The 12589-nt window shown below is 35.0% G+C and overlaps 2 protein-coding genes across 2 annotated transcripts in view; both read left to right on the top strand.

The window, feature by feature from the left end:
- Nucleotides 1-7213: 7213 nt before the first annotated feature.
- LOC109164848 (bark agglutinin I polypeptide A-like) lies at nt 7214-7789 on the top strand. The gene is made up of 2 exons (XM_019313394.1): nt 7214-7280; nt 7356-7789. Exons 1-2 carry the CDS (start codon nt 7214-7216, stop codon nt 7787-7789), a joined length of 501 nt encoding a protein of 166 aa, XP_019168939.1.
- Nucleotides 7790-9520: 1731 nt separating this feature from the next.
- Nucleotides 9521-12589, top strand: part of LOC109164847 (L-type lectin-domain containing receptor kinase IX.1-like) — a 21148-nt gene continuing 18079 nt past the window's right edge. Inside the window, exon 1 of the mRNA XM_019313393.1 lies at nt 9521-11558. Coding sequence (XP_019168938.1) covers nt 9521-11557 — 2037 coding nt within the window. The 3' untranslated portion in view covers nt 11558. The remainder of the gene's footprint in view (nt 11559-12589) is intronic.

Raw genomic sequence — 12589 nt, 5'->3', positions numbered from 1 at the left:
TTTTAGCCATGTCCCATAATTTTTTTTTTTTTTTTTTTTTTTTTTTATACGGCTCCAAAGACGCAAATAGTAATTGCGTCTTTGGTATTGTATACGGCCATCGCATCTGCGAAATGCCTCTTACGTATAGAATGAGTATAAGGTTTGACGCATCTCTTACATGCGTTTTAGACGCGGGTGGGTCGCTGGAGACTGACCACAGTAAGCCGCATGTGTGATTTGCGTTCTAAGTGAAACAAGCGTTTCCGAGGCTTGATCAACACCCGTTCTCAGTTCGTCCTTCTCTCCTTTGGTTCCGATACACATATCTGACCTCGCTAATCACCACGCAGAGCTAGCCAGTGCGCCGGCCGAGCTGCGAAACCGTCTCATCCCCGAGCACATGAGTAAATCTATATGTGGAGAGCCACGGCTATCAATTTAGGCGGGTGTAAATTTGTTTCTGCAAGGTTGGGTTATCAATACTTGATCACTGCTATTTCGTCTTCGCGCTAAGGATGAAGGATATAGAATAGGTTGTCAAATGTCAAGGTGATCTTCTATGGATGATGCTATATGGTGTGTAAATAGTTAACTCTCACGAATGCCTTGGCTGTTCTTAGATGATGATGATGATGATGGGAGAGAGAAAGAGAGACTGATTTCTTGTGTTCTTGATGCTGGGCAAATGGCTTTAGCTTCTTTGGGTTGTTTATACACTTGTGTGAGAGGTCAATAGATTGACTTAGGGATTACCTTAATTCTGCACCCTTTTCTTGTCTTTCTTCCACGTGTTGTCTTTCAAGGGAAGTGATTTCTGTACCAAAAACCATTCTTGCACGAAACACTATATTTATTGCCATTTATTTAAATCTCCAATTCAATCTTGGGAAAACATCAATATCTTGTCTTGTTACTTGTTATTTTGTTTTATTTGGATACAAGGGGTAAGAGCATCATCAATAGTTGTAGATTTTAAGGATTAACACGGCCAGCGAGCGTATGGAATGCACCCGCCCGACTGAGCGCTAGTTTTGTTGCGACAAAAAATTTGCTATGTTGAGCCTTGGTGGATCCTACGCGACATGCAAAAACCAGGTCCTAGTGTAATGAAAAACTTCCAAAAAATCCTTTCCCATTTGTTGAGAAGCCGTTTTTAAGTTTTTACGCAGCAAAAATCACTTAAAATCCACTATTATGGATGTCCTAAACAAATTACAAAAATTTGTAACTTATTGTTCTAAAATGTTAAAATTCAAAAAGCTGTTCAAAGTAATTTTTTAAAAAAATCATTTTGTATGTAATCAGCTAACAGTTAATTTATCAAACACTTTTTTACAATCAGCTGCTATCAACTAATCAAACCCACAAACCCAATCAGCTAACTGCTAACAGTAGCCATTTATCAAACACCTCCAAAATCTTGTAGAATCCTACCAATAATCTCCACAGGAACACATTCCTAGTTTAAAATGATGGAAGTAATTGGAGTCTCTGAGTATAATATGCCGTTGGAAAACCTTTGAAATGAACTTCATGGCAGTATGGCAATCGCCACAAACTCTAAGGTTCTTGTATATCCTAATGGGAGCTCCCTTTGGCAAGTAAAGAAGCCCAAATGCAACAGCCAACTTCTGACTATGATAAGCAAGACTTTGCTGCCTCCCTTATTCATTGATGTCATGAAGAGAACACTTCATGTCAGGCACATATCCCGCCTCCTTAATCGACATCAAAACCTCGTCAACCTTCGAGTAAACCTCGTTAGCTCTCGGGTGGTTCCTATCCTCGGACGAGAATTTATGCACCACGCCATTCGTCTCCATCCAGCTATAGCTAGGCTGTTTGTGAACGCCCTTCGCCTTCATTAGCCTTCGGGTTCTCGAAGAGGCTTCCCATTTCCCAGCTGCAGAGTAGACGTTTGACAGCATAACGTAAGGGGCGGGGTCGTGGGGTTCCAGTTCGAACAGCATGGCAGCAGCTTTCTCCGCTAGGTCGAGATTTCCATGCACTCCACAGGCGGAAAGCAGCGCTTTCCACACTGTTGCATCGGGCTCGACTTCCATCTTGCTCAGCACCTCCATCGCCTCTTGCATTTTGCCAGAGCGCCCGAGGAGGTCAATCATGCAGATTTGCGTTTACTCATGTGCTCGGGGATGAGACGGTTTCGCAGCTCGGCCGGCGCACTGGCTAGCTCTGCGTGGTGATTAGCGAGGTCAGATATGTGTATCGGAACCAAAGGAGAGAAGGACGAACTGAGAACGGGTGTTGATCAAGCCTAGGAAACGCTTGTTTCACTTGGAACGCAAATCACACATGCAACTTACCGTGGTCAGTCTCCGGCCACCCACCCGCTTCTAAAACGCATGTAAGAGATGCGTCAAACGGTATACTCATTTTATACGTAAGAGGCATTTCGCAGATGTGATGGCCGTATACAATACCAAAGACGCAATTACCATTTGTGTCTTTGGAGCCGTATAAAAATAAAAAAAAAAAAAATTATGGGACATGGCTAAAATGCATGTCCCAAACGCACTTTTCCTATATTTGTCAAAAAAAAACAAGCCTCATATTCACGGAATTGGTAGGCCTATTTGTCACATTACAGTCTTTTCCCCATGCAAAGTAGTCAAGATTTGTGCCTGTGTGGTTTGCATTATTCGGGTTATTAAACATTAAATGGAGTACAGTAGAGAGTGAGCTAGCGAGTCTTCCTGTCTGAATTTTCAACCATTTCTTAGAGCAATAATGTCTTATCGGGGTCGGGTCGGATCAATATAAAAATATCATATTTATACTGTATAATACTAATTATGAATAAAATGTTTATTACTTATAAGAGAAAATATAATACTTTTGAGAATAAATGTAAGTACTTTTATATTTTGATGTAGAAGTATTATATTTTTCATCAAGAGTTTTGCATTTTTCCTTATAAATAATGTTAACAAGTCTGTTACTTATAAGGGTTAATATAATATTTTTAAAGAAACATGTAATACTTTTAAATCAAAATGTAAAAATATATAAATAATAAACATTTTATTCTTTTTTTTATTTGAAAACCTAAACATTTTATTATTATTATTATTATTTTGAATGCTACTGACTCTATTACAATGTAGTATCTGTTCATAACAACTTTCTCAACCTACTGAAGCATAAAGAGCCAATAACGCCTTTACTGAGGCTCGAACTCATAACCTCCCATATGGGAGTCCAACCTAAATATTTTATTCCTTATTAGTATTACATTTTGTAATATAACTGTATAAGTATTACATTTGATCTTGACTCAACCCGTCTCATGAACAAGGATTCGTGAGACGGTTTGCACAAGTTTTTGTCATTTAAAAATTATTTATCATCCAAAATTTTCTGGGAGGACCCTAGACAACTGGAGTTAGGGGCCGATTCTCCCCTTTATATATATATATATATATATATATATATATATATATATTGTATGTATATACTATTTATATATACAAACTAAACGTGTTAAATACTAAATGTACAAATACTTAATCAAATGATGAGTTAGCTTAGCTTAGTTGGTAATGGTAAGGTCTATGTTTGTGTGTGAAATGTCTTGTGTTTGAAACTTAGGGTATTAAGTTTCTAAATTTTATTTAAAATTTATTTTTTGGCTTTTTAAAATACTAATGGTGAGATTATAATTGTGATTTATGAGATTAATTTCTAATTCTAATTGGATTTTTATGTGTAATATTGAGGTTTTCTTTTAAATATTAATAGTGAGATGAGTGATCTTTAATGTAATTTTTATTTGAACTATTTTTTTATTTTGAATATTTTTTTTCACGATTTAATATATATAATTTTTTATTCCTAGTCAACAATACTTATGACTCGAAGTGTTTCATTTTATTTTGGCACAAGTGTCAAATAGGCCTATTTACTAGTGCGAAATGCTCAATTTTCACCACGAACTAAATTAAGTGTCAAATAGGTCCATCTACGAGTTAAATTTGTTCAATTGACTTTTTTTTTTTACAAGTTACCTATTTAATTATTAAAATAAAATAAAATAAAATAATACAGCCCCCGGCTGTCTTTGAAATGGCAGCCACCGGCTATCCGGCGAGGACAGCCGATGGCTGCATTTTTTTTTTTAAATAATTTTTAAATTATTTTGAAATTATTTTTTTAATAATTGAATTGGTAACCTGCAAAAAAAAAAAAAAAGTCAATTACTTGCAAAAAAAGTTAATTGAACAAATTTAGTAGGTAAGCCTTGTTAATTAGCCTTTAATTTAGTTCATGGTGGGAATTGAGCACTTGACAATAATACATAAGCCTATTTGACACTTCTTCCTTTTATTTTTCTTTTGCTTTTGGATCCACCCTGGTTGGACTCAACTCTCTTGATGGAGTAGAGGGTGGGCTAGCGAGTCTTCCTGTCTGAATTTTCAACCATTTCTTAGTGCAATAATGTCTTACCATATCCATTATCATAGATAGTAATCAGTTCTCAGGATATCATCACAACCATTTTATTCTACCTTCTGATCAGCCATGACTACGGCCAGGGCCCATGCTTGGAGGGGGGCCTACCCTACTACACCCCGCAAATTATGCTGTGCAACCGAATGCACCTTGCAAGGTGCATACGGTTGCAAAACGGCGCCGTTTTGGTTAAAAAAACGCGCGTCCCACTTAAAAGAAGAAATTAGGTTCGATTCCCGGCAATAGCATTTTTATATATCCAGAAATTCATAACTATATAACCACAATTTCATAACTATATATCCACAATTTCATAACTATATATCCACAGTGAATGAATGAAGTAAAAATCCACAATGAATGAATGAATGAAGTAAAAATCCACAATGAATGAATGAATGAAGTAAAAATCCACAATGAATGAATGAATGAAGTAAAAAATTCACAATGAATGAACTAAATATCCACAATATATGATTGAACTAAATATCCACAATGAATGAACTAAATATCCATAAATTCATAACTATATAACCACAATTTCATAACTATATATCCACAATTTCATAACTATATATCCACAGTGAATTAATGAAGTAAAAATCCACAATGAATGAATGAATGAAGTCAAAATCCACAATGAATGAATGAATGAATGAAGTAAAAATCCACAATAAATGAACTAAATATCCACAATATATGATTGAACTAAATATCCACAATGAATGAACTAAATATCCATAAATTCATAACTATATAACCACAATTTCATAACTATATATCCACAATTTCATAATTATATATCCACAATAATGCTATTGCTGAGAGTCGAACCTGATTTTATTTTTTAAAGTGGGACGCGCGTTTTTAATCAAAACGACGTCGTTTTGAACCGTATGCACCATGCGCATGGTACATTCGGTTGCACAGCATAACTATTGACTACACCCTATATATATATAGTATGTACATATATGTATAACTAAATAAAATGCATATACTTTAGCGAAGGAGGAAGTAGTTTAATTGGTAGGAAACATGCGCCTGAAATAAGTTTATAAAGCAAAGATTATAGGGTCGAGACCCATCTGCTGCACTTTTGATATATTTTCCACAACACTAATAAACAAAAATTCAATTTGTGAGATTTATTTTAAATTTTGAAATCTATTTATAATTGAATAATTTAACACTTGTATTTATAAAAAGTTTTATTTTTTGAACTTTTATAATGCCTCAACACTCTATTAAATAAAAAATTAATTTGTGAGATTTATTTATAATTTTGAAATTTATTTATAATTGAGTAATATAATACTTGTATTTATAGCTAGTGTTATTTTGTGAACTTTTATAATGAGATGAGTTTTTGAAAATAATTTAAATTGATTAATTAATTTATATGAAATATATTTTGTGATTTAATTATTAATAAAAATTTAAATGATAGTTTTTTTTTATGAATTATTAAGTCAATGCATTTTGAAGTTTCTATATGGGAAAATGACACTTTTCCCCCTGTGTTGTTTACATATAGCATATTTTTCCCCTGTGTTGTTTATGTAACCACTTTATCCCCCTCAATTGTTTTTGAAGTGGCTATTTTCCACCCTCTCCGTTAAATAAGTGTTAGGGCTATTAAATATGAGGTTAAAAATGACATTTCACTTATTATTATTATTATTATTATTATTATTATTAAAATATAATAAACTATGTTAACATTTCTTTAAATTAATACTCCGTATAATTTAACTTTTTTTATTTTTATTGTATTAAAAATATTATTAAACACAAAAAAAATTAATTTAACAATTTAAAAAATTAACAAAGTAACTAAAAAAGAGTTAAATTAATTAATAAATTATAAATAAGATAAGTAAGATGAGACAGAGAAAATAAGTACTATCATAAAAAAAAAAAACAAAATATGATTTAAGCACATAATAATAATAATAATAATAATAATAATAATAATAATAATAATAATAATAATAATAATAATAAGAAGAAGAAGAAGAAGAAGAAGTGAAATGTCATTTTTACCCTCATATTTAATAGCCCTAACACTTATTTAACAGAGAGGGGAGAAAATAGCCACTTCAAAAATAATTAAGGGGAATAAAGTGGTTACATAAACAACACAGGGGGAAATATGCTATATGTAAATAACACAGGGGGAAAAAGTGTCATTTTCCCTTTCTATATGTTTCATTGTATTCAAAATATTCTAGAAAAACGTAAAATTGATCTAGTTAAAAGAAAATAATATTTATAAATATCATATCAATATAGGAGATGTGTGGTTTATAATGTGTTTTCTATTCAAACCATTTTATCAAATTAACTTAATTATGTTTCATATTTTGTTATTAGTATTTTACTGCGTTTTGAAGTATTTTGATTTCGCGCTTCCAATTACGATGATTTTTAGCTTCGTCCCCGTTTGTAAGTTTTGTTTTATAAATTTTTATTACTAATTAATTTATTATTTATTATTATAACAATGTTATTACTTATAAGCCAATTTGATTTGATTTTAAAGCACATAGGAGTTTTCTTTCATGATTATTTTTATACATAGTTAGGGCCCTTTTTTTTCACTCGCCCCGGGCCTCTAAAATGATAGGACCGGCCCTGACTACGGCAGCTGTCTTGTGCAGATTCTTGAATAAAACTATCTGGGCAGCCTCTGTAGTCCTTGTGCTTGCCTCTTTGGTGCGTTCACTATCATTTGATCTCCCATCCATCGGTCCTGACGATGCAAATACGCGCATCAAAGTTGAAGGAGATGCATCCATCACCACCCAGGGCCTCCAAGTCACACCGTATGAACGTGAATTGGTGTTGATTTACAAAACTGGGCGAGCCACGTATACTGAACCGCTGCAACTATGGGACAGGGGCTTCTGGAGATTTAGCTGATTTTACCACCACTTTCACTTTCATCATCGACTCAGAAGGTAACAGTACTTATGCTGACGGCCTGGCCTTTTTCTTGGCCGATTTTTCCACCCCATTGAACAGAACGCTCACTCGCGGCGGCGGCCTTGCGCTAATGAATGAGTTTATACCAAAATCTCCAGATCCTTTCGTTGCTGTGGTGTTTGATACCTATTCACACCCGCATCACCGCCCCATGACGAACGTAAGTATCAACATCAGATCTGTGGTAAAACCTGTTAATATCACGCCATGGTTCAACAATGTTACACAGGGGGTGGAAAATAACGCTTCCATAACTTATAATGCTACTTCCAAGATTCTCCAAGTTGTTTTTACAGGATTCTGGAATGGCCAGCACTTGACAGACAGCTTAGCTATGCGGAAGTTTTGAGAGGCAAGAAATGGAGAGATTAATGATTATCGGATTATGGTGTGCTCATCCTGATAATAACATTCGGCCAGAAATGAGCCAAGTTATACATTGTCTAAAATTCCAAGTGCAATTGTCTATCCTTCCATCAAAGATGCCTAAGCCAATTTACTCCACTCCTCCTCCAGATACAATCTCTTCTTTTGGAGTCGAAGCTGGTGAGAAACAACACTCTGGGTACCATAAGATTTTGGGCTTCAACACTACCCTATCCCGTTTCATTACATCTTCTACCCCGTTGTTGGAAATTAAAAATTACTTTACAACGTGTAGTACGTAGTCCAACGTTTTTGTGATTGTCTCATGTAACATTGTAAATATATTAATACTCTGCATCAAAGGTGTTTTACTTTTCATCTTTATTTATTTGTGAATACATTAATACAGGAACATGAATAAAAAAAAGACTTACAAATTGTTAAGAAATGTGAACAATATTTTTTAGACAGGGAGAGCTTTAATTACACAACTGAATGCTATAAAATAAAATTTGAGATGCCGGATGAATTTGAATTAATATTTGTGGTGATATTAAAATTGTCATCCCTACAAAAAGTATAAAACCTTAAAATAGAAGGAGATTCGGAGTTAATATCTAAAAGGTGTATACCAGATTTCTTGTGACCCTAAATTAACCGATTAATATATTATAAAAAGAGTTAATTCCACTAGAAGAATTTACTAGGTTACCAAAAGTTATAAACTAATTAAACCGGTTGAAATTGGTAAAATAATAAAAGAAAAATATAAAGAGACAAAAATGCCCTTACTAAAAATAAGAAAAATGATGAGAAGGATTAAAATTGTCCAAAAATAATAATCTATGGATGTTAAATGACAAAAACTGTGACTAAATTTAAAATTGCCACAAAAAACAAGAAACCTCTGGTAGAATTATATCTATTTTTTTAAATTTAATTTCAACTACTAATTTTTCAACTTTAAGATACATGTACTAATTTAGGGCGAGTGGGACCCACACAAATTATTAATGAGATATTTGATGTGATGCGAACCTGGTTGGCCCGATTCTCTTCACACTCAGACTAAAATAATATTTCAGAACAGTTTATTAGGTTAGGTGAAATCTGATTAAAAGGTTTAATTTAGACTCGGCCACACCGAGTTATACGGTGATACGTAGGATTTGTGATAAAGCCACAACTGAAGTTCCACACTTGATAATCATCCTAATTAATTAATATAACTAATTCTAAAATATTTTCAACAATTCATGTGATGATGTTAACTTGGGACTTGGGAGTATACTTGACATGGTAGAAGGAACTTTTCCTTCTTTATTTTCCGTTCCCCAAATCTCCAATGGCAGTATGAGACGAAGGAATATCTTTGAAAATTTCAACTCGGAAAGCTTCAATGGGAAGATTTGGCAACCAAAATAAAGACTTTATCGTCAGGGCATTAATATGCATGCATGCATCAAATCAATCAATATGAACATTTATGCTATTTGATGTTAGTGGTGGGATATCCTTTCAGGAAAAATAAAAATGTAGGAGACTAGGTGACTTCTTCAAACTAGAAAGATTGGCGAACATTCATAAATGGCGGGCAAGAATATTCAACGTCTTTGTATGTAGCTTAGCTTGCTAAATCTAGTTTTGAGGATGAGCTAGCTAGCACAATTGAATTGGGTGAAGAAAATAATAATCTGAATCTGGAAGCTAAGCCATGGCAGCTGCCTTGTTGTGTAGATTCTTGGATATCTCCGTCTTTGCGTTTCTATTCCTTGTGCTTCCCTCTTTAGTCTGTTCATCACTCTCATTTGATCTGCCTAGCATCAGTCCAGATAATGCTGTGCACATCAAACTAGAAGGGGATGCATATATCACACCCCAGGGCATCCAAGTCACGCCATATGAACGCAACTCGGAGTTGACTTACAAAGTTGGGCGAGCCATGTATGTTAAATCTTTGCACCTATGGGACAAGGATTCTGGAGATTTAGCTGATTTTACCACCCATTTCACTTTCAAAATCGACTCCAATGGTATGACTCCCTATGCTGATGGAATGGCCTTTTTCTTGGCCAATTTTCCCATTCCATTCGGTGCATATCTCGCCAATGGTAGCAGCCTTGGCCTAACTGAATGGCCTCATGAAACACCTCGAGATCCTTTCGTTGCTGTGGTGTTCCGTACATTCCCAAATACAAATGTAAGTATCAACGTTAATTCTACACTAGAATTTGTTAATAGAACAGCATGGTCCAACAACGTTACTCAGGGAAAGGATAACAATGCTTCCATTACTTATAATGCTACTACCCAGATCCTTCAAGTTGTATTTACAGGATTCTGGAACGGCCAGTACCTCACAGACAGCCTTAGCTGTAAGGTTGATCTGAGGAAACACTTGCCCCAATTCATTACCATTGGCTTCTCAGCTGCAACAGGACAATACTTCGAGAGAAACACTGTCAAGTCATGGCAGTTCAATTCCACTTCACTGAGGCCGGTCAGTAGTGTATCTCCAAGTCCTCCTCAAGAAGAAAAAAAGAAGAAGAAGAAATGGCTAGTGATAGGATTGAGTATTGGTGTTCCAATTTTAGTTGCTTTCTTGGCTTTAGGCATCTGTACTTATCGTAAGAAGATGCATGTAGATGATGAGATTATTATTCTTGGTCAGGCCATGGACACTGAATTTCAAATGGCTAGCAGTGGTCCTAAAAAGTTCTCATACACTGAATTGGAGACTGCAACTAACAACTTTGCAGAGGAGCATAAGCTTGGAGAAGGGGGGTTTGGAGGGGTTTATAGAGGTTTCTTAAGCAGACTAAACTTGGATGTGGCTGTGAAGAGAGTCTCAAGTGGGTCTAAACAGGGGATTAACGAATACGCATCAGAAGTAAAGATCATCAGCCGATTGAGACATAGAAACTTGGTGCCACTTCACGGTTGGTGTCACGAGAAAGGCGAGCTGCTTCTTGTTTATGAATACATGCCTCAAGGCAGCTTAGATTCCCATCTCTTCAAGACAACGTCACTGTTGAATTGGGAGCTCAGGTATAGAATTGCACAAGGCTTGGCCTCAGCTTTGTTCTATCTGCATGAAGAGTGGGAAAAATGTGTATTGCATAGGGATATTAAGTCCAGCAATGTCCTGTTGGACTCGAGCTTCAACGCTAAGCTAGGTGATTTTGGGTTAGCTTGGCTTGTTGACCATGAAAATGCACCCCAAAACACCATAGCCGGAGGAACACCAGGGTATGTAGCCCCAGAATGCAATTTCACATTCAAGACGAGCAAAGAATCAGATGTGTATAGTTTTGGAATCGTTGCATTAGAAATTGCTACTGGGAAAAGAGCAATCATTGTCAATGAACCAGAAGGTGTGAAAACCTTGGTGGAATGGGTTTGGGATTTGTATGAAATGGGAAAGCTAATGGAAGCTGCTGATCCTAAGCTATGCGGAAACTTTGAGAGGCAAGAAATGGAGCAATTATTCATGATCGGGCTGTGGTGTGCTCATCCTGATAGTACTTGCCGACCAAAAATAAGCCAAGCTTTACATTGTCTTAAATTCCTAGTGCAATTGCCCACCCTTCCACCAAAGATGCCTAAGCCATTCAACGTTTCAAGTTCGCATTGGCAAATATTTGAGGGCTATACGAGGTCCAGCAACATCAGTTGTCCCTCACGTTTCACTTCATCTTCCATAATGGATACTGGTTCTTCATCTTCTGCCTCACATTCACACACACACTGATATATAGCACAATATTCTTAATTTCAAACAAGAACATTACTTATTTTGTCTGTTAATGATATATTTTTGTGTGCTTGCTATTAAGTCATTGGTCATGTTGTTGTCTCTTGTATTTATCTCTGCTCTGTGTTTACAATAAAGTAGTATAAGAACAGTGGTGATTGAAAATGTAAGAGTGTGAGATACTGTTGTAGAAGAAGGTTATGTTGAGTGTTGAGTTTTTATTTTTATTTTTATTTTATTTTATTTTATTTTTAAGCCTATAGCTATATTATAGAATTAGTGTTTTAATTTCTTGCTTTGTTATTTTTGGCACTTAAAAGTAAGTCTTTTATTTGTTGTAACAATTAGATATTCTTTTTAAGTCTAATGTAAGATCGAGTGTGAGATACTCTAATGACATAATCAACAATCGTTGCTTAAATCATTTCATCATTTTCTTCCAAAGAAGATATAAGGTTAATCACTTTGGATGTCGGTCTCAAAGTTCACAATGCACCGTGTGGTCGATCTTGAACACCCCACCCTTATTCCTTCCCATTCACTCATCACCCCCAACTCCTTGCAATAAACACCCCCAACTGCTACTTTAACCCAAATTAGCCATAAAGTCCGCACACTTATTGCCTTTGCGAAGATTGTGATTGAGATCACATGCTTGAAAATAATTCATAGATCAATTGTTGAATTTAGACTATTTTTATAATAAAAAAATTGATCAAATTGGATTTAGAACCGTGAATCGGCGGTTCAAAAATTAGAACTGAATTGCGGTCATATCTACTTATATGTGAGAATTAAAATAAATGCAAAAAAGAACATACAATATTTGTAAATATTACAATTCTAATTTTAAGCTAATGCTAGTAGTGGTTCCGATTTTGAATTGCTGATTCACGGTTTATGATTCAATTTTTTTGGTTCGTGATTTTAATAAATTGAAAGCCAAATATTGGGTTCCGGTTCTGAATCATAACTAGAACCTTTCGATTCGGTTGTTACAATGTTTGGTTTGGTTCTATGAACCATGAT

Source organism: Ipomoea nil, unplaced genomic scaffold (assembly GCF_001879475.1).
Source record: "Ipomoea nil cultivar Tokyo-kokei standard unplaced genomic scaffold, Asagao_1.1 scaffold3069, whole genome shotgun sequence".
NCBI classification, from domain to species: Eukaryota; Viridiplantae; Streptophyta; class Magnoliopsida; order Solanales; family Convolvulaceae; genus Ipomoea; species Ipomoea nil.
Note: the sequence above shows the minus strand (reverse complement) of the source record. Positions and strands in the feature narration are given on the sequence as shown.

What these genes read in the sequence shown, in the direction of transcription:
- LOC109164848 (XM_019313394.1), top strand. Translation starts at nt 7,214, where the DNA reads ATGCAAATACGCGCATCAAAGTTGAAGGAGATGCATCCATCACCACCC. An exon ending in CAGGGCCTCCAAGTCACACC is followed by an intron (nt 7,281 to 7,355) that starts GTATGAACGTGA and finishes ACTATGGGACAG; the next exon opens with GGGCTTCTGGAGATTTAGCT.